The sequence below is a fragment of the Loxodonta africana genome, chromosome 1 (genome assembly GCF_030014295.1).
Source record: "Loxodonta africana isolate mLoxAfr1 chromosome 1, mLoxAfr1.hap2, whole genome shotgun sequence".
Taxonomy (NCBI): domain Eukaryota; kingdom Metazoa; phylum Chordata; class Mammalia; order Proboscidea; family Elephantidae; genus Loxodonta; species Loxodonta africana.
The window spans coordinates 118,032,211-118,055,684 of NC_087342.1; the positions used below are offsets into that span (position 1 = coordinate 118,032,211).

General features: G+C 37.2%; 1 protein-coding gene across 1 annotated transcript in view; it reads left to right on the top strand.

Moving 5' to 3' along the window:
• Nucleotides 1-23,474, top strand: part of MLIP (muscular LMNA interacting protein) — a 147,915-nt gene that overhangs the window by 61,776 nt on the left and 62,665 nt on the right. Inside the window, exon 11 of the mRNA XM_023544748.2 lies at nt 6,462-6,506. Coding sequence (XP_023400516.2) covers nt 6,462-6,506 — 45 coding nt within the window. The remainder of the gene's footprint in view (nt 1-6,461; nt 6,507-23,474) is intronic.

Below are 23,474 nucleotides of genomic sequence, written 5' to 3' on the forward strand. Positions count from 1 at the left end.
AATGACCGTTTGGCAGGTGTTCAAATGTAGCATCCTCCTCCCACCTTCTGCTGTTCCAACCTCAGTTCTCCCAACTTAAAATTTCCTCATTGTTTGGAAAAGTAATTGCTACAACGTTGATAATGTAACTATAGATGGCACATTTAATAAACAATGTTAACCTTTATTAGGAAAGCATAGGGAGGCCTCTCAAAGCATTTTATTGGTTGGGTTGTTGGTTGAAAGAACCTGGCTATTTTAGAGACAATACGAACAAGCCATTATTCTTGCTCTTTGGGAAAGATCCACAATTACCTTTAGAAATATGCACTCAACTCTGGGGGTTCACATTTAATTTGATCCTTTCTCTAAAATTTGTCTCTCATAAAAATGAAATGAAGTATTTAAGATGGAAAAAAAATATGCTGGGGTTGTCTAAAGCATCTGATTGTTATGTCACGATTCCCAATAAAGAAATAGTTCTATGATTGGGACTTAGGAAGATTGAACACAAAGATTTTTATGTTTTCCCTAATTTAATATATTTGCTTGAGCACTGTCTTTTTAGCCTAAATAGTAGCATTATCTAGCACAATACATTGATTAGTTATTAAAAAAAGTAGTATAGTTAAATTGTGCAAATTCTGTATTTTAAAGATATAACCTCTTCTTTCCTGTAATTATTGAGATAAAACATTAGCCAAATTTTATTTCGGTCAAGATATTCACATTAGTGTAGCATATTTCACAGAAGCTATTCATTTAACTTAGGAAATTCATAGAGAATTCTCTCATTATTGTAATAACCAAGTGTCTTGGTCATCTAATGCTACTACAGCAGAAATACCACAAGTGGATGGCTTTAGCAAAGAGAGATTTATTCTCTCACAGTCCAGTAGGCTGAAAGTCCAAATTCAGGGTGTCAGCTCCAGGGGAAGTCTTCCTCTCTGTTGGCTCTGGAGGAAGGTCCTTGTCATCAGTCTTCCTTGGGTCTGGGAGCATCTCAGCACATGAACCTCAGGTCCAAAGCACGTGCTCTGCTCCTGGCACTGCTTTCATGTTGGTACGAGGCCCCCATGTCTGTCTGCTTGCTTCTTTCTTTTATATCTCAAAAGAGGTTGGCTTAAGACACTACCTAATCTTATAGACCTCATCAATATAATTGCTGCTAATCCATCATCTTATATCATAGTGATACAATTAACAACATATAGGGAAATCACATCAGATGATAAAATGGTAGACAATCATACAGTCATACAAGGGAATCATGACCTAGTCAACTTGATAGAGATTTTTGCGAGACAGTTCAATCCATGACATTCCACCCTTTGGTCCCCCCAAATTCACGCCCTTGACACATACAAAACATATTCACCCCATGGTATCATACCAAAAGTCTTAATTCAATTCGAAGTCCAAAATCCAAAAATTCCTCTTCATCCGTGAAATCCAGAAGACAAGTTATCTGCATCCAAAGTACAATGGCAGAACAAGCACAAGCTAGACATTTCCATTACAAATGGGAGAAGTTGGAGAGAAAGTAGGCATAACAGTCACCAAGCAAGTTAGCAGAACACATTACATTGGCCATCAAGGCTTGAAAATAATCCTCTGTTCTCTGAGACAATTTACACAGTAGCCCTGTCCTCCAGACTCTAGATATTCACCACACTCTCTGGATTCCAAGTGGAGTCCTCTCAGCCCTGGGCTTCAGCTCCACCTGATGGCAACTCTACACCCTCGGCTTTAGGTGCACCATTCTCCTAGACTGTCTGAGTGGCAACTCCACCCTTAGAAACACTAGAGACCGTGGGTCCACCCTTTGATACCCCAGAGGTCCAGGCCATACCTTTTGAGACTGAGGCAGCTTGACTTCCTGTGTTCCTTGTCTCTTCAGCTTCTGCTTCCTGGTTCCTTGGCCTCTCAGCCCTTTGGGTCTCACGCCTGCATCTGCCTTGCTGGAGCAAGTGTTCCAAAGCTCTGTAGCTCCACCAATAAGCACCTGAAGGCACCCCACTCCACTAGTAAACTTTGGCTGGAAAGTACTCAGCTCTCTCACTCTGAGGGTCAGCAAGCCTAGCTCTACTAATAAGTACCCAGACGCACCCTACTCTACCAGGAAGGGTCCTGCGCACAAGCACTAAGCCCTCTCGCTCCATGGGTTGGCTCCACAGCTGTCTGGCGCTGGTCTCTTTGTTCTGCTGCTGCTGACTATCTGCTGCTGCTGGTTTTCTGCTGCTTCCAGTCTTCTGCTGCCATTCCTTTGCTGCTGCCAGTCCTCTATCCCATCAGTTTCAGAACAGCTTCCACATTCTAGGTATCTGTTAGAGCAGCACCCCACTCCTGGCACCAAATTCTGTCTTAGTCATCTAGTGCCGCTAAAACAGAAATACCACAGTGGACAGCCTTAACAAAGAAGAATTTATTCTCTCAAAATCAAGTAAGTCCAAATTCAGGGCATCAGCTCCAGGGGAAGGCTTTCTCTCTGTCTTGGCTCTGGAGGAAGGCCCTTGTCATCAATCTTCCCTTGGTCTGGGCGCATCTCAGTACAGGAACCTCATGTGCTTTGGTCCCAGCACTGCTTTCTTGTTGGTATGAGGTCTCCATGTCTGTCTGTTTGCTTCTCTCTTTTATATCTCAAAAGTGATTGGCTTAAGACACTATCTAATCTTGTAGACCTCATCAATATAAATGCCACTAGTCCATCTTATTGAATCATAGTGATAGGATTTACAATATATAGGGAAATCATATCAGATGATAAAATGGTAGACAATCATACAATCATACAAGGGAGTCATGACCTAGCCAAGTTGACAAATATTTTTTTGGGACACTATTAAATCCATGATGCCAAGCATTCATTAAAAAGAAAAACTAAGATTTTAGAAGAAATCACTATTATTACCAACATTACATCATGAGGCTAAAAACCAAACTCTAGGTGAAGTGGGAAAACACTGTGATGACATTCTGGAAAACAATTTTCTGCAGCACAGAATAGCCATAAACCTTAGTGCATATAACCTGGCCCGCAGTTATTAGAGATGAGAGCACTTAGCCAAGACATCTTGCTGCTGTAAAACAACCAGGAATGTCAGAAAGCAGTGACAGTGCCTGTGAAGGATAGCATGAGTCAAGAAACCAAAAGCAAACAAGGTGGGACACAGTGTGAGGAGGATTGTAGGTGCCTTGTTATTATGTTTGGTGATTCACACGCCTACATACTTGGTGATACCATAAGAACAAAATAAGTTTTTAGTTTTTAGTTATCATTCATCTTCCAGAGAGTAAAAACAACATTGATGCATCTATAATAAGCTCTGAAAATACTTGAGATTTCAAAAAGAATAGAAATATATTCCAAACCAAACCAAACTCACTGCAGTTGAGTCAATCCCGACTCATAGCGACCCTATAGGACAGAGCTGAACTGCCCCATAGGATTTCCATGGCTGTAAATCTTTTATGGAAGCAGACTACCACATCTTTCTCCTGTGCAGCAGCTGGTGGGTTTGAACCACTGCACCACCAGGGCTCCTTTAGAAATATATTAGGAAGACATTTTGTCATATTTTAACCACACATATTCATAATTATGTATCTGTGTGTTGAGCCTTCCTGTTAAAGTCACAAGCTGAGCTGAGGTGGAAGCTTAACCTCCCACCTAACTGCAGAAATGCTTGATAAAACTTAACTATTAAAATGGATATAACCAAACCTAAAAAAAAAAAAAAAAAGAGAAATCTCTTGGTGCCAGAAAGGAAGTGTTGTTATTAATTTCTGTCTAGTTGTTTCCAACTCATAGTGACCTTATGTATAAGAGAACAAAACATTGTCCAGTCCTGTGCCATCCTCACAAACATTGATATGTTTGAGTCTGTTGTAGCTGTTGTGTCAATTCATCTCGTTGAGTGTTGCCCTCTTTTTCCCTGACCCTCTATTTTACCAAACATGATGCCCTTTTCTAGAAATTGGTCTTTTCTGATGACATGTCCAAAGTAAACAAGACAAAGTCTTGCCATCCTGACTTCTAAGGAGCATTCTGGTTTTATTTCCTCTAAGACTAATTAGTTCATTCTCTGGCAGTCCATGGTATATTCAATATTCTTCACCAACACGACAATTCAATATGTCGGTTCTTCTTTGGCCTTCCTTTACATAGTCCAGCTTTCATTTGCATATGAGGCAATTGGAAATACTGTGAAGGCACTCCAAACCAGAGTGTTAAGAGGAGCTAAAGCCCTGGTGGAATTGAGGTTCATCAGAACTTAGTTGCTAGGAGCCAGCTGCTGGAGTTTTAACTTTTTATCCATGACAACACTAAGAGCAGTAAGGAATCCTTTACATAAAGCCAGGAGCCTAGGAGGCCACATTGACTATGAAGTACAGAATAGAAAAAAAGAAAGTAAACTTTTGACCATTCCCACTCTATACTCTTAGGTGGAAAAAGAGTCATCTGTGAAAAATTAGGAATCTAAGCCTCTGGAACTTGAAGATGTGGGGATCTGCACCCTTGAAGTTTAGGAATATCAGGAAGAGAAAATAAAATGAAAACTAGTCTGGAACCAGTTAAACTCCAAGGGCCCCACAAAGGCCATTGTGAAATACATTGTAGGGATAGTTTCACAACTCAGAGCTTTGGGGATACCTGTAGAAATCAACACCAAAATTACTCCAAATGAAGATTAGCTCAAAATTAAAAATGAAATGAGTAAACAACAACACGGGGTGTAGACATGATGGACAGAACACAGATACAATCAGTAGAAGATTTTGCCGTGGAGGATAATAGAAAATTCTGAAAAGAACTATAAAATAACTATATTTAAAATGCTTAAAGAGTTATAGATATTATAAGACAAGATTTGAAAAAGAACCAAATAGAATTTCTAGAAGTGAAAAATAAAGTCATTAAAATTTAAAATTCAATTGCCATGTTAAATGTGTTAACATACAGTTGAAAAGAAAGTTGTCTGTTAGGCTTACATATGAAACCCATCTGGAGCGCAGCATAAAGAGATAAAAGGAAAGGGAGTTTACGAGAAATGGGGAAGGGGTCGAGAAGGCCCAACATATGTTTAATAGAAGTTCTGTAAGAAGAGATTATGTATATTGGGAAAAAAGAAATATTTGAAGAGATATTCACTGAGAATTTTCCAGAATTGAAGCAAGATATAAGAACTCAGCATAAAGGGATGTACCAAGTCTTACAAACGATAAATAATAAAAAAAAAATTCCACCCCCAGGCACATCAAGGAGAAAAATCTTAAATGCTAACCAAATGTGAAGGCACATGATCCACCAGCTTTATGCCATTTAGACGGATAGCAGTAACAGAAGCCAGAGCCAGTGGGGTAATATCTTCAAAATACTGAGATATAATCAACAGTAGGCTAGAATTCTATGTCCATTTGAACTCTCATTCAAGAGTGAGCACAGATAAAAACATTTTCAATGTCTGATACAGTAAGGTCCAAAAAAACTACCAAAGCATTTACTTCAGTATGAAGAAAATCAAGTTCAGGTGAGTGGATTAAAATACAAGAACCAAGGATATAGAAACAATATTAACCCACTCTTTAAAATAATCTTAAAAACCAAATCATTTCCGTTCCCAAATCATGAAATCTTTGCTTTTCCTTTTAAATAAAGATACTTATAGGAAAAATCTATTATTTTTATCAATTTGTTGTAAGTAAATATATATATTTAACAATGCTGATAAGTTTAAGTAAAATACAAAGAATACAAAGAATGAAATACTATGAAATGAAGAATTTTTGATATCATCTGATATTATTTATGGTAAAAAATATGAAGAAAGGCATAATATAACAAATCATTTAAACTATTATGTGAACTGAATTAAATGCATAGGAAATACATTGTAAGGCAATGTACCAAAAATGTTGAAAGTTATTTTTTTGTTGTTGGCATGATGATATTTTTACCTTTACACTTTTCTATATTTCTTCAAAATCCCAACATGAGATTACTTTAATAATAAAAGAACTTCAGAATATAGCAGTCCCTGGGTTACGAACATCTGACTTACATACAACCCGTAGTTACAACCCAATGGCTGTAAAGCCTATTGTATTAAAAAATCGAGATACATACCATGGTTCATAACAACAAACGGGAGTTACTTTGTGATGCGTATCAAAACATTATTATTATTATCACTGTATTATTATGTTAAAGATGTTTTAGTATATCTGGAAGTGTTTCTTTAATGTTTTTTTTATGCACAGAAAGGTATGCTGTTTACTATACAGTAAGACAAACATTTGACTAACTGACACTAGATATGCGCTGTATCTAACTGATCCACTTTACATACAAATTCGACTTAAGACAGACTTAGGAATGGAACCTTTTTGTAATCTGGAGAATGCTGTACTTAAAAACATAGATATATTATTTTACTATAGTATGAATTTCATTTAATGAGCAGCATGTTTATATTTTGCAGGCAAATCTCTCCTCACCGTCCTCTACAATATCTGAGAGTCAACTGGTATGTATTCTCTTTCTAAGTCATAGGCCTGTTTCAAAAAATGATGATCTCTCAAAATGGCTTTGTCTGAACAAAAGAGAACTGTGAATATATTTACTACATATAAATTTATTTGCCTACTTGTCTAATAAAAGTTTACTGATGCTTTACTAAAGCTCCATGATGGTTGTTGTGCGGTTTACAAACATGCATAAAACATGGACTCCACTCACCAATTATTTATATCCTAGCAATGCAGGCAGAATAGAATGGACAGGATGAGCATAAAGATGCTATCGAAGTTTACAGAAGGAGAAATCACTTTCTGATGGGAGAAGTCAGAAAAAGGTTCAAGGAGAAGGTCGCATTTGATAAAGTAGGGTAGGTTCTAGGCTTGAGGAAACTGGGAAATGAAATATTTCTGATAGGAGAATTAGCAAGCAAATGGTCTAGACTAGTGCTGAGCAATGGAAATATAATGGGAGCCACAAATACAAGCCACATATGTCTTTTCTAGTAGTCACATTAAAATAAAAAAAAAGACTCTTTAATCAAAATGTTCAGTAATGGTATCTGGGCACCATCCAGTTCTTTTAGTCTCGTGGCAAAGGAGGCAATTGTTCATGACAATTAACCACACATTCCAAATCCTCCTTCTATTCCTGACTCTCCTTCCTCTGTTGCTCTAGGTGACTAGAGACCAACTGTTGCATCTGGAATGCCTGCTTGCAAGCTTTTAAGACCCCAGGCACTACTCAATGAACTAGGAGGTAGAACAGAAGCACTGAACACGTTATTAGGTCACTTAACTGGGAAGTCCCATTGAAATCATCAAAAGGGGGAAAATGAAGAGTGGGATTTTAAATTCTCATGGAATCTAGATTTTATGAAGCCATGGAGGCTGGATGAACCTCTGGAAATATTGCCCTGAGATAATTCTTAAACCTTACACTTTAAACCAAAAATATTACCTGAAATCTTAAAACCAAACAGTAGTTTAGCTTAACTACTAAACAATGTCTGCCTTGAACATTGTATTCTTTTAAGATCTGTCTATATGGGATCAAATTGACAACAGCAACTCAAAAGATTAGATAGGAAACTTAGGGTACAGTGTGTTTCTGTTATTGGAGGAGGAATTACTCTGAAAATGAGGTTGACAATGGTTACACAACTTGAAAAATGTAATCAAAGTCACTGAATTGTACATGTAGAAATTATCGAATAGGTGTATGTTTTGCTATGTATTTTCTCAACGATAACAAAAGTAAAATATTTTTTAATCAGTACAAAGGATCAGATAACATTAATTTCAATAATATGTCTTATTTAACGCTGTATATACATATCACCATTTCAACATATAATCAGTATAAAATTATTGAGATATTTTACAATTTTTTTTTTTTGCACTGTATTCAAAATAAACTATGTATTTTACACTTACTGCACATCTCAATTCAGACAGCCACATTTCAAATGTTGCTAATGGCTACTATATTGAACAGCACAGGTCTAGAGTCTGGAATCTGTTACTTATAGATAAATTTCTGATTAAAAAGAATTACTTTTTCTTATAGTGTTTTGTTTTCCTTGTTATTATGGTGGTTAACAAATTAAAAGAATAAAGTATTTGGCCTAGGTATCACTGGTTAAAGATTTTCTTTATATCTTCGATTTTTTTTTGCTATATTTCTAAATTCCTAAAATAGATACTGTAAGTAAAATTAATGGAAATTTCTACAAAGCAGTTTGAGACCTTAAAAAGGCAAAACAATTGTTTGATAATGTTTTTTTCTCTTTTTAAGCAATTGTTTTGATGGCCCATATTCACAGCCAACAAGTTATCTTGCATTATCATGCCAGAATAACAACAGAAAATGACAATAACATTTTTATTTGTAATCCTGAAAATTCATACAAGGTTGGGTCTTAATGAATAAAAATTCAAAAGGGTTTTGAATAGAAATTCAAAATGGTTGACTTTTAAAAAAGGTGGACTTAATAAAACCACTTGGATATCTGGATCTCCATTCATCAGTGTATACATGGGGTGTGTTTGTGTACGTGTGTTTGTGTAATTTTAGTGTTGTTTATTTAGAACAGTGGGAGACAGTACAGTATAATTGAAAGAATCCCGGAATGGGGATTAGAAGACCTACCTTATATTTCTTGCTCTGACACTACTGGGCTAACTGTGGGTAAGTCAGTGAGTCTGAGATTCTGGATCTCAATTTCTTAATTAAACAATGAGAGCATTCTATTACATGCTTCCCAAGATATGCTCCATTGCTGTGAGTCTATGATTAGTAACACTGTGAAGTGAAGAGTTGCTATGGAAACAAATACTGCAATAACATAATGAAGTTGAACAGTTTTCCACTTTAGATATGGAAATATTACAATGACTAATATTAAAATAATAATATGCTTATTTCTTGAGAGCAATGTTTTACGCATTCTCATATATAATGCCACTGAGCATAGTATGCAAAATATAGATTGTAGAAGTTGGATGACTAAATAAATGTGACCTTTATATATAAAGGTCAGTTCTTGCCTTAATAATTTAAGAAATGGCTTCAAAAAGGCAAATATATACAGTGATTTTATAACGTGAAACTAGTTTATCTTATGCAAGAAGCTTCAAAAGAAGATAGAAGGAATACACAGAGTCACTGTCCCAAAAAGAACTGGCCAACTTTCAACCATTTCAGGAGGTAGCATATGGTCAAGAACTGATGGTACTGAAGGAAGAAGTCCAAGCTGCACTGAGGGCATTGCTGAAAAACAAGGCTCCAGGAATTGACGGAATACCAATTGAGATATTTTAACAAACAGATGCAACACTGGAAGTACTCACTCGTCTATGCCAAGAAAGTTGAAAGACAGCTATCTGGCCAACAATCTTAGTTTTCTAGTGCTGCTATTACAAAAATACCACGAGTGAATGGCTTTAACAAAGAGAAATTTATTCTCTCACAGTTTAGGATGCTAGAAGTCAAAATTCAAGGTGCCAGCTCCAGTGGAAGGCTTTCCCTCTCTGTTGGTTCTGAGGGAAGGTCCTTGTCATCAATCTTCCTTGGTCTAGGAGCTTCTCAGCACAGGGACTCCAAGTCCAAAGGACACGCTATTCTCTTGGCTTTTGTTTCTTGGTGGTATGAGGTCCCCCTGTCTCTCTGCTCACTTTTCTCTTTTGTATCTCAAAAGAGATTGGCTTAAAACACAACCTAATCTTGTAGATTGAGTTCTGCCTCATTTATATAACTTCCTCCAATTCTACCTCATTAACATCATAGAAATAGAATTTATAACACATATGATAATCACATAAAATGACAAAATGGTGGACAATAACATAATACTGGGAATCATGGCCTAGCCAAGTCGACACATATTTTTAGGAATGCAATTCAATCCATGACACCAATCAGTTGGAAGAGATCAATATTTGTACATGTTCCAAAGAAAGGTGATCCATCAGAATGCAGAAAGTATCCAACCCTATCAATATCACACAAAGTAAATTTTTGCTGAAGATCATTCAAAACGGTTGCTGCAGTACATCGACAGGCAACTGCCAGAAATTCAAGCCAGATTCAGAAGAGGATGAGGAACAAGGGATATCACGGCTGATGTCAGATTGATCTTGGCTGAAAGCAGAGCATCCCAGAAAGATGTTTATTTGTGTTTTATTGACTATGCAAAGAGATTTGACTGTATGGGTCATTAACAAATTATGGGTAATATTGCGAAAAATAGGAATTTCAGAACACTTAATTGTGCCCATGTGGAGCTTGTACATAGACAAAGAGGTAGTCATTCGAACAGAACAAGGGAATACTGAGTGGTTTAAAATTGGAAAAGGTGTGTGTCATGGTTGTATCCTTTCACCGTATTTATTCAATCTCTATGATGAGCAAATAAGATGAGAAGCTGAACTATATGAAGAAAAACAGGGCATCAGGATTAGAGGAAGGCTCGTTAACAACCTGTTATGCAGATGACACAACGTTGTTTGCTAAAAGTGCAGAGGTCTTGAAGCACTTACTCATAAAGATCAAAGACTAAAGCAGTCACTATGGGCTACACTATAACATAAAGAAAACAAAAATCCTAACAACTGGACCAAATAGGGTCACTATGATTTGGAATTGACTCGACGGCAATGGGTTTGGTTTTTTTTTTTTTTTTTTTTACCAATAAGCAACATCATGATAAATGGAGAAAAGATTGGAGTTGTCAAGGATTTCATTTTACTTGGATCCACAATCAACACCCATGGAAGCCGCAGTCAAGAAACCAAAAGACGCATTGCATTGGGCAAATCTGCTGCAAAAGACCTTTTTTAAGTGTTGAAAAGCAAAGATGTTACTTTGAGGACTAAGATGCACCTGACTCAAGCCATGATGTTTTCAATGGTTTCATATGCATGCTAAAGCTGGGCAATGAGTAAGGAAGACCGAAGGAAAGTTTCTGCCTTTTAATTATGATATTGGCAAAGAATATTGAATTTACCATGAACTTCCAGAAGAATGAACAAGTCTGTCTTGGAAGAAGTACAACCAGAATGCTCCTTAGAAGCAAGGATGGCAGGACTCCGTCTCACATACTCTGGACATGTTATCAGGAGGGACCAGTCCCTGGAAAAGGATATCATGCTTGTTAAAGTAGAGGGTCAGTGAAAAACAGTAAGACCCTCGACAAGATGGATTGACACAATGGCTTCAAGAATAGTCTCAAACATAACAATGACTGTGAGGATAGCGTAGGACCAGGCAGCGTTTTGTTCTGTTGTACATAGGTCTCTATGAGTCAGAACCACCTCAATGGGACCTAATAACAACAACAGTAAAGAATGTCTACCTTGAACATTGTGTCCACCTAGGGATGCCAAAAAAAAAAAAAAAAGAAATATGACTGTCATTTCTTCTTAAAATATTCCATTGTTCACTCTGGAATCTAAATGATTTAGTGTCGGTTTTGTAAAGATATTTTGGGAACTCTTATGAAACTGGTTAATCTGTGCCTCAATTTTTTCTATAAAACAGCATGATAGTACATCAGAACTGGAATTTAGTATTCAGTATTTATTGAGCAAAAATAACTAATTGATAATGTAATAAATAAACCTTTTCTTGTTTAATAAAATAATTCCATTTTTTTATTCTCTAGAGGGAAAAATATAAAGCGTAGCTTTGACTGATCTGTAATCCTTTCTTTGCATTTACTTTAGACCTTTTCTCTAAAGAGCCCAAGACATTTCTTTGCCAAGTGTTAAATTAAGTTTTAATCCCAAAACTCTCTTGAGGTTTATGTAGGTTTGTGAATGGATTATTATCAAGCAAGCTCATCACACATAAAAGATGAACATCTCTTAGATTGATATATTTATTCAATTCAATCACTTTGATTTACATTTCATGACATTAACCCTGTATTCACATCACCTGGGAGTAGAATAAATCAGGACAAAAATAACTGCATGCAAGAGATGTTATACAGCATTTGCGTCTTTAAGGGCTTAAAATATTTCTACTCTTGTTAAGTAATGTAATGTATAAATGAAGTTATAGGTAACTTTTTCAGCCTTGTGAATGATTTTCCTATAATATTTGTCATCATGAACTTGCTTCAGGATTAATTTCTGAATAATTTGAGTAGTTAAGAGTGCTTTTGGAAAAAAACTTCCATATGCAAGCTTTTTTTTTTTTTTATTGTGTTGCTGAGTCAATTTTGACTTATAGTGACCCCAAGTGACAGAGTAGAACTGCCCCATAGGGTTTCCTAGGCTGTAATCTTTTTGAAAGCAGATTGCCGGGTCTTTGTCCAGTGGAGCCACTAGGTGGGTTTGAACCTTAACCTTTTGTTTATCAGTCAAGCACTTAATCATTGCACCATCTAGGCTCACTGGAAAACAAAACAAAACAATATATGTATATGCATATATAAAATTCATACATTTACCTGTAATATATAAAATAATCTCAGTAATTTTGTTTTTCTAACATATGATACTTATACACATATAAACAGAGCAATATATATTAATGTTTATTGTAAATCCATATATATTTACATATATAGGCTTACAATGCATATGCATATAGATACCATATGAGAGGTAATGCTAGTTATATACATACCACCAATCTTCTGTCAGTTTGTTGTACTGTGGTGGCTTGCATGTTGCTGTGATGCTGGAAGCTATGCCACCAGTATTTCAAATACCAGCAGGATCACCCGTGATAGACAGGTTTTAGCAGCATTTCCAGGCTAAGAAAACCTAGGAAGGACTTGGCAATCTACTTCTAAAAAAATTGGCCAGTGAAAACCTTATGAATAGCAGTGGAACATCATCTGATATAGTGCAGGAAAATCAGTCCCTCAGGTTGGAAGGCACTCAAAATATGATTGGGAAGGAGCTGCCTCATTCAAAGTAGAGTTGACATTAATGATGTGGATGTAGTAAAGCTTTCATGACATTCATTTGCTTATGTGGTATGACTCAAAATGAGAATGGCTGCAAACATCCGTTAATAATCAGAGCATGGAAGGTATGAAGTATGAATCTAGGAAAACTGGAAGTCATCAAAAATGAGATGGAACACATAAAGATTGAAATCCTAGGCATTAGTGAGTTTAAATGGACTAATATATGCCATTTTGACTTAGACAATCATATTGTCTACTATGCCAGAAATGACAAATTGAAGAAGAATGGCATCACATTTATTGTCAAAAAGAACATTTCAAGCTTATTTCTGAAGTACAACACTGTCAGTGATAAGATAACATCAATACACCCACAAGGAAAGCTAGTTAATAAGACTATTACTCAAATTTACACACCAACCACTAATGCCAAAAATGAAGAAATTAAAGATTTTGTACCAATTTCTGCAGACTGAAATTGATCAAGCATGCAATTGATAATTACTGGAACGTGAAAGTTGTAAACAAAGAAGGATTGGTAGTTGGAAAGTACGATCTCAGTAATAGAAACAATGCCAGAGATCGCATGGTAGAAATTTGCAAGACCAGCTACTTATTTATTGCAAATACCTTTTTACAACAACATAAATGGTAACTATACAAGTGGACCCTGTCAGATGGAATAAACAGAAATCAAATCAACTACATCTATGGAAGAGGCAATGAAGAAGCTCAATACCATCAGTCAGAACAATGCCAGTGGCTGATTGCGAACAGATCATCAGTTGCTCGTATGCAAGTTCAAACTGAAGTTGAAGAAAACTAGAACAAGTCCACAAAAGCCAACATACAACCTTGAGTATATCCCATCTGAATTTAGAGACCATCTCAAGAACAGATTTGACACATTGAACACTAATGACCAAATATCAGACAAGTTGTGTGATGACATCAAGGACATCATACATGAAGAAATCAAGAGGTCATTAAAAAGACAGGAAAGAAAGCAAAACCAAAATGGATGTCAGAAGAGACTCCGAAACATGCTCTCGAACATATAGTAGGTAAAGCGAATGGAAAAAACGATGAAGTAAAAGAGCCGAATAGCAAGATTTCAAAGGGCAGCTCAAGAAGACAAAGTAAAATATTATAATGACATGTGCAAAGATCTGAAGTTAGAAAACCAAAAAGGAAGAACATGTTTAGCATTTCCCAAGCTGAAAGAACTGAAGAAAAAATTCAAACTTCGAATTACAATGTTGAAGGATTCTATGGGCAAAATATTGAATGATGCAAGAAGCATCAAAAGAAGATGGAAGGAGTACAGAGTCACTGTATCAAAAAGAATTGGTCGAGGTTCAACCATTTCAGGAGGTACAATGAGATCAAGGACTGACGTTGAAGGAAGTAGTCCAAGCTGCACTGAAGGCACTGGTGAAAAACAAGGATCCAGGAATTGACAGAAATACTAATTAGGATGTTTCAACGAACAAGTGCAATGCTGGAAGAGTTCATTCATTTGTGCCAAGAAATTTGTGAGACAGCTACCTGGCCAACCACCTGGAAGAGATAGATATTTGTGCCCACTCCAAAGAAAGGTGATCCAACAGAATGTGGAAATTGTTGAACGATATCACTAATATCACATGCAAGTAATATTTTGTTGAAGATCATTCAAAAGTGGTTGGAGCAGTTTATTGACAGGGATTTGCCAGAAGAGGACTTGAAACAAGGGATATTGCTGATATGAGACAGATCAGAGAATCCCAGAAAGATGTTTCAAAATTGTTTTATTGACTATGCAAAGGCATTATACCTTGTGGATCATAACAAATTACAGATAACATTGCGAACAATGTATACAGACCAAGAGGTAGTTATTTGAAAAAAAAAAAACAAGGGGATACTGAGTGGTTTAAGTTCAGGATAGATGTACGTCATGGTTGTATCTTTTCACCATATTTATTCAATCTGTATGCTGAGCGAATAATCTGAGAAGCAGGACTATATGAATAAGAATGTGGCATCAGGATTGGAGGAAGGCTCATCAACAACCTGTAATATGCAGAAAGACTGCAGCCTTCACTATGGATTACACCTTAACATAAAGAAAACAAAAATCCTCACAACTGGACCAATAAGCAACATTATGATAAACAGAGAAAATATTCAAATTTTCAAAGATTTTATTTAACTTGAATCCACAGTCAATGCCTATGGAAGCAGCACTCGAGAAATCAAAGGACATAATCCATTAGGAAAACGTGCTGTAAAAGGCCTCTTTAAAGTGTCTTTAAAGAGGTGGGGCTGACCCAAGCCATGGGGTTTTCAATCCCCTCGTACGCATGTGAAAGCTGGACAATGAATAAGGAAAATCAAAGAAGAATTGATGCCTTTGAATTATGGTGGTGGTAAGCAATATTGAATATACCGTAGACTGCCAGAAGAATGAACAAATCTCTCTTGGAAGAAGTACAGCCAGACTCCCCCTAACAAGCGAGGATAGCAAGACTTCATCTCCCGTGCTTTGGATGTGTTATCAGGAGGAACCAGTCCCTGGAGAAAGACATCATGCTTGGTAAAGTAGTGGGGCAGTGAAAAAGAGGAAAATCAACGAGATGAATTAACACAGTGGCTACAGTGGTCTCAAGTATAGCAAAGATAGGGAGGACTGTGGAGGACCAGGCAGTGTTTCCTTCTATGGTACACAGGTTTCTATGAGTCAGAACTGTCTTGATGGCATCTAACAACAGCTCTTTGTTTATACACGTGTGTGTGTATCACATATAAAAAACCCAAAATTATTGAGAATTGATATGTTATAGTTAAATTATATAAATAGATATATATTTGTAAAATAGACAGTAGTTAAAATTATTTGACTACTTTTTTAGGGGAAATATATAAATTGGGAGCCCTGATGGTTCAGTAGTTAAGCATTTGGGTGCCAACCAGTTAGCAGTTCAAATCCACCACCCACTCCTTGGCAGTTCTACTCTGTCCTATAGAGTCACTATGAGTCGAAATTGACTCGACGGGAGTGGCTTGGTAGTAAATTAATCAAAGTAAAGATATGACAAATTGCTATTGTGGCACAAGCTTAATATAGAAACCATTTGCTATTGAAATTTGATCTTTTAAGGGTGTATCTTATTTTCATGCATTTTTTTCTTTTTTAACTTGAGTTACCTATTGTTTTCATTGCAACGGTCCTAAATAAACAGTCGAAGGGAAAAAAGAACTGTGTGGCTTGTGCCCACCCAGGAATGCAAGGAAAAAAAAAAAAAAAAAGAAGAAGAAAGAAAGAAATATAACTGTGATATTTACTCTTAAAGTAAGATATTCCATTGTTTGCTCTGGAATCCAAATGATTTAGTGTTTGGCTTGGGAAGATAATTTGGGAGCTCTTATTAAACTAGTTAATCAATCTGTGCCTCAGTTTTTCCTGTAAAACAGCATCACAGCACATCAGAACTGGAATGAAATTTAGAGATGTGAGTATTGGAAATACCCATCTCTATAACAGAGATTGGAATAACTACTCAATCAACTTGAAAGGATCATTGTAAGGCTCAAGTGTCATAATATGTGAAATTGCCAGTACAGCCCTATGCCTACGGTAGGTATTATTATTGCTCATAAAATATCTGATTTAAGAAGAAATAATCTGATCAGACATTTTACAGACAAGGAAACAGAGGCACACAGAGTTTAAATAGATTATCTAAGATTACAACATTAGTGCTTTTGTCACTCTTCCTCGTTCCGTGCATCTCAAAAAGGAATAATTGCTATTGATTTTAGTTGATTCGAGGAGAATTAGAAAAGACTGATTAAGGAGTTGGGAAATTGGACTTCTACAGGAAGTGCGACATTCATTGGTTGCCTCCTGTGTCACAGGCCCGCCCTGATGCTTTATATTCATTACCTGGCAAAAAGTGATTTCTTATGCAACAAGAGATTGGATTGGGCCAATCAGGGAGCTGAGGTTTTGCACCTGTGGATAGTGCTTCCACTAGCAAAATAAAAAAGAGCAAGAAGGAAGGGCAGGGCTTAAGACCCAAGTTAAACCTTCGCAAGGTTTTCTTAAATTCCCAAGCTGAGTCATCACAATATTTATGGAAGCTGGTGGGGTCTCTTTTCTCTGGAAAAGAGAATAGGTTAGGCTGTCTAAGATGGGTAAATGCTGGCCTTCCTTGGTGATAGGGGAGCCTGGTTTAAGTGACATTTAGCTTTTGCTTTTGAAATTTCATGCCATTACAAAACGTTCAGTGTTGTGCAGGATGGAATACTGAATCTAGAGAGTACAATAATAGATTTCAAAAATAAGCCACATGGCTCTGTACAGGTGAAAGCAAAATGCAGCTTACTGGAACAGTATAAATAAGAGAGTACTTAAACTTAGAGAGACTTTGTTCCCAGTCCTGAATGCCATCTGATGTGTCCTGCTTTAGCGGTGCATGACTCATCTTTCTGAGGGCTCTTGAAGTCTCTGTTGTTCGGAAATTGCAGCCCTGAAGGCTTTCATGTAGAATTGATGTCTTCTTTGAGCTTAAAGGCAGTTTCTCCTTGACCAATTTTTCCTTGACACAACATACTTAGGTGCTATGGCATTCATCATGTATGCCTCTCAGGTTTGAGTCATGCTATTGTCTTTTTAATCATTGAAATATTTCCACCCAGCCAATCTGTGTTGAGTATATTCCCCCAGTATTTCTTGAGCTATGGGATGTGGCTTAATAATTATTGAAAACCTGTGTGTGTTTATTTGTATACAATGATTATAGTAATTTTAGAACTTTTTTTGGAAAAGCCCATTAGGTTGGTATTCACTCGGATATCTAGATTACTCAGTGTCAACACTTTATAAGTACAAAATATATTTTAGCTTTTTTCTTTCAAACTCCTTTTATGCTTTTATTTGTTTATAAAGTTGTCATGTATATATACATTATAAATGTATATATAATTGTGCTTTAAGTGAAAATTTACAGCTCCAGTTAGTTTCTCTTACAAAAATTTGTACACACATTGTTATGTGACCTTAGTTGTTCTCCCTGTGATGTGACAGCACACTCCTCCTTTCTACCCTGTCTTTCCTGTGTCTGTTCAACCAGCTCCTATCCCTTTCTGCCTTCTCATTTCGCCTCCAGACAGGAGCTGCTCACGTAATCTCATGGCTCTACTTGGACTAAGAAGTACACTCTTCACGAGTATCATTTACGTCTTATAGTCTAGTCTAATCTTTGTCTGAAGAGTTGGCTTTGGGAATGGTTTTAGTTCTGGGTAAACAGAGAGTCCGGGGGTTATATCTTCTGGGGTTCCTCCAGTCTTAGATCATTAAGTCTGTTTTTTTTTTACTAGAGTTTCAGTTCTGCACCCCACTTTTCTCCTTCTCCGTCAGGGACTCTCTGTTGTGTTCCCTGTCAGGGTGGTCATTGGTGGTAGCCAGGCACCATCTAGTTCTTCTGATCTTAGGCTAATGGAGTCTCTGGTTTATGTGGCCCTTTCTGTCTCTTGGGCTCATATTTTTTCTTGTGTCTTTGGTGTTCTTCATTCTCCTTTGCTCCAGGTGGGTTGGGACCAATCGATGCATCTTAGATGGCCACTTGCAAGCTTTTAAGTCTGTCCTGTATATTATCGCATTAGATTCTCACAATCACCTGTGAGTTTGTGTGGAAGAATTGTTATTTCCATTATTTTGATGAAAAACTGAATGTCAGATATCTACAATATTGAGTCAACAGTCCCAGGGATCTGGGTAGTATAAAATTTGTTTTCTTCCAATCTTGGCAGCTTTACCCTATGCTATAGTGTTTTGAGATATTTCTTTGAGGGGAAAAGAAGCTTAAATATTTGCTTCAAAGCATATAATATTGTTTCTTTCAAAGAAGACATACAACCAATTATCATTTATTAACTGAATGAGTGAATCAGTTAAATCATTTAGATAATATTACTTTTGTCCACAGTTTTGCATGAGTTTGTATGAGATTTTTACCACAGAAACCATAAAAAAAAAAAAAAAAATCCACTGGAGAATGAAGAAGGAGCCCTGCTAGTACAGAGGGTTAAAGCGCATAGCTCCTAACTAAAATGCCGGTGGTTCGAACTCACCAGCTGCTCTGTGGGAGAAAAGTGTGGCAGTCTGCTTCCTTAAAGATTGACAGCCTTGAAATCCCTGTTGGCAATTCTACTCTGTCCTATGGGGCTGCTATGAGTGGGTTTGGTTATTTGGTTTTTGGAGACTGAAGACAAGAATCTGAAGCAAATGGGTGAAGAAACAACCATAGCACTTTTATACGTTCTTTGGATTTATCATATTAGTAGAATTTCTATCTAGTCTCACACAATTTGCTATATGCTGCCTTTTATTACATTCTTACTGTTTTCTTTGCTATACATCTTATCTCAAAAAAAAAAAAAAAGCTAAATAAACCTTTGAAAGCTGAGACCCTATCCTTTACATCTTTTGTCCGCCTATCTCACCACCCCACCTCTACTATAGTGAAAGGCAATTAAAAAACATTAGTCCATTAGTTGAAGTTACCAATTTAAGAATGATGTTGATCTAAGAAGCCATTTTTTAAAAAATATTAGTAATGGATTCTCTAGGACAGTGCTAGAAATTAATTTTCAACTTTAGTCTACAACCAGAGGCACTGACAACTTGCTATCATAGAATTTTGATTACAAGCTCCAAAGGACAGAAATAATATCATTTTTACATTGCCCCCAGTAGCAGTATTCAAGTATAGGTACATACTTGATGGATTATAAACACAAATGAATAATGGGCTGGGACTAGCACCCACAGGTCTTTGAAACCTGCCAGCGGACCCCATGGATTCCATGTTCTTGTCACTCTATCTCTTGGACTTTTTTTCCCTCAGGACTAACAGTAGAGTCAGCACGATCTCTGACTGATCTCTCTTTTTGGGCTAGTTTAGTTATACTATTACTGGGCAATGAAAATCTTATGGTAGTTCAGCTTTATAACCTCCTCTAACTTGGTTAGTCTAATTTTCTTTGTTTTTCATTTGGGCACAGGCTTAGCAAATTAGATTTGCCAGAATTAGAGAACCAAAGTCTACTCGAAATCTGAAGACATCAAGTTATTATATGCAATAATGCAATGCAGATTGGAAATTAATAACGGTCAGTCTGTTCTAAAACCTCCCTTTCAATCTGGATGCAGAAGTACAAGGTTAAATAGGTGTCCATGGGATGCAGACCAAGGAAGGTCTCAAGGTGGGCAGCACCAAATTTTCATCGAATGAGTTAGAGCCCAGTGTCTCTTAATTTTTAGTGTGCACATGAATTATCTGGAACCTCTTAAAAATGCAGATTCTGATTCATTTACACCATTATTTGGAGTGGAGCCTGAGATTAACACTTCTGTTTGAAAGGTTGTCAGTTTGAACCCACTTTTTGCTCTGCAGGAGAAAGATGTGGCAGTCTGCTCCCATAAAGATTACAGCCTTGGAAACCCTATGGGGGCAGTTTGAACTCTGTCCTAGGGTCACTATGAGTCAAATCAACTCAACGGTGATGCTTTTTTTAAAACAGGTTTTCAGGTGACCTTGATTCTGCTGATCTCCAGACCGTGCTCTCAGTAGGGAAGTGCTAGCCAAAGAACCCCAAACTAGTTGCCATCAAGTCAATTTCAACTCATGGTGCTTCCATATGTGTCAGGGTAGAACTATACTCCATTGAGTTTTCAGCAACAGATTTTTCAGAATTAGATCACCAGGCCTTTCTTCCTAGGTGCCTCTTAGTGAATGCAAACCTTAAGCCTTTCCGTTAGCCGTCAAGAACATTAACCATTTATATCGTTATTTGGTTAGAGTCATTGAGTTACTCTGTGTTGCAATTTAGCCATTAGCAAGTGTAGATTACATGGTCATCTGACATCAAGGAACTAAGTATTAGGAAGAGCAGAGAGGAAATGAACTAGTATATCAAGAAAGCTTTATGTGTGCCAGCAACACTTTGAGACCCTTGTTTAGATGATGTGTTTGAATGCAGAACAAGCCTTATGCAATAACTCTACGGAATATAAATCCTGAGGGGGCAGAAAGGCATGTTATAAAATATGGCATTACCCATCATTTAAGGACCTAATTGTGGTTAGAATTATAACCCTTTGGCAGAAGGCCAGGACAGGTTCCAATGGCTTTTACAAGATCATAGAGTCTATTGATGGTATTGGAAAGGCTAAAATCTCTCTCCTTGGTTCTTTCCTACCACCAATATCATGCTGATTCTTGGAAGTGGATTTTCGATGAAGTCCAGAGAGACATTAGTGTAAATGCAGTGCTTTGGTGTCTTGGCCATTCTAACTACACAGTTGTTTAGGAGCTGGAGTGCTGGAGTGTGTGTGTGTGTGTGTGTGTGTATGTGTAGGGAGGAGGGTGATTGTGTGGCTATGTGTAATGAGCAGGACGACATCAGGTCCTACAGTGTTTCAGAAATGCTCTTTTGGCAGGAACATTTCTACATTTAAGAAAAGAAAAACTGCATTTAGCAGGACTAAATTCCTCCCAAAGCAATCATCCCGTCCTAAAGTGGAAAAAACAGGATATCCCCAAAATGTGGAGAAAAGTAAAATGACACAGAATGGGGTAACAATGGTCAAATCTAGGATGTGGCAATTGGTGTGGAAATAAAACAGAAGCAATAAATTTAAGAGCAATCAAAAATTTAAGAAATAGTAGAACTTGATATCTATCTGTCTGTCTGTCATCTGTCTGTCTCTGTCCATCCTTCTATCTGTCCATCCATCCATTCATCTATCTGTGGAACAGGCATGAAAGTAATTAAGATCATGGGATTGATGATCATACCAGATCTGGACTTAAATCTTAACATCTCCATATATGAGCTGTATGACTTTGGCATGTGACTTGTTCTCTCTAAGCTCCTCAAAGGGTTGTTCGTGATGAATTGATGAGATAATTTATGTAAAATATTAAGCCTGGTCTCATATAGCTGAGATATGGAATCTGGGTGTCTGAGAGAATTATGATGTCATTAACCTGCAGTGAGTCCACAAGAGGAATGCTGATTTTGAAACACGGGGAATGGCATGAGCAAGGCACAGAGGATGCCATGAACATGATTTGTTGGTGTACAATGGTTTATAGAGAGTGCATGCACCACCAGGGTTCATTTTTCAACTTGACCAAATACTGAGAGATAGTTGGGTGTGGAGTACACAGTTAAAATTCATACGATGGGACATGTGAACAATGTTAAAGGCAAACTTTGTCTAGTCTTCTTTTGTCTTGAGTTGGTTTTCATGCCTATGTAATACTGACTACTAGATGACAGTAAGTTAAGGTGCAAGAGCAAAACCAGGCCCAAGGAAAGAGATGATGTAGACAATGTAAGAGTCAGAACAACAGTATCAAGAGCCAGTAAGCAAGCAAGAATGAAGAAGACTTGGAAACTTCACTTAAACCAAGCCTGGGGACACAGAGTCCAAGGAGAGGGAATGTGGAAAATCTGAAGACTAGAAAAATAGGGCAAGAACTGTTGTCAAATTGCTAGACAACCATCAAATCCAGGAAATTCATAGAAACTAAGAAGCATAAAGACTGGTAGAAGAACAGATATGAATCGTCAGTAACTGATTTTGATACTGAAGGTGGTTGTCATCCAACTAGGAGTTTTTCTTTCTGGTCTCACCCTGGAGGGGGCTGGTCCCAAGAGAGATGAAGTGGGTGAGAGGCTTCAGGCCAGGGTAACCAAAAGCAGAGACTGCTAACAGCCCAGGGATCGGGCAATCATATTTTTCTGGCACAGGGATTCCTCCAGCATATCAAGCACTCCTGGTGAGATTCCTTCTCTCTGTTTTCCCTTTTCTTTATATTGCCACCAAGCTTAGCACCTAAAGTTCCATGTTGGTTTCAGAACCTGGTAAGCCCTGAGTACTGAAGTTCTTTTTATAGATTTTCTGCCTACAAAGAGGTAGGAAACAGGAAGAAGTAGGAGTAAGAGCAGAAGGAAGGAGAAATGAAAGTGGCAGTCAAATGAGAAAGAGAAAGTCTGGAAAACTTAGGATCGTGGCCCAGATAGCGGGCACCTCACTTATTACAGGTGGCTGTAGAAATTGGTAACTACCAGAGCTTCATTCTTATGCTAGGATTTCTAGAGAAATACTGCTCTCATATGTATACTCAACTACAGTGCGTGAATTCATGCATAATTGGATGTTATTTGCTCATTTTTTTCCCCTTGGTAGAGAAATCAGAGTTTCTTAAGTAAGAGATTTTTCTCAGCCTGGGGAAGATACAGGCTTTTCTCAATCTGTATTTCCCCAGTTGGCATACATATGAAAGACAACCGGGAAAATATCAATAGAAAAAAGTATTGCAAAGTGACATTTATTCAAGACTCAAAGTGTATCAGGGGTTTTATAGAGCAGAGAGATAGATGTAGTCCCTGAAGCCTTAACTTGTGAGCACCAACATTAACTAAGTAGAGCTAATTTAGTATTTTCTGAAAGGAAATGGGGTTGAGAAGAGTGATTACTGCACAGTGTTTCAGCAG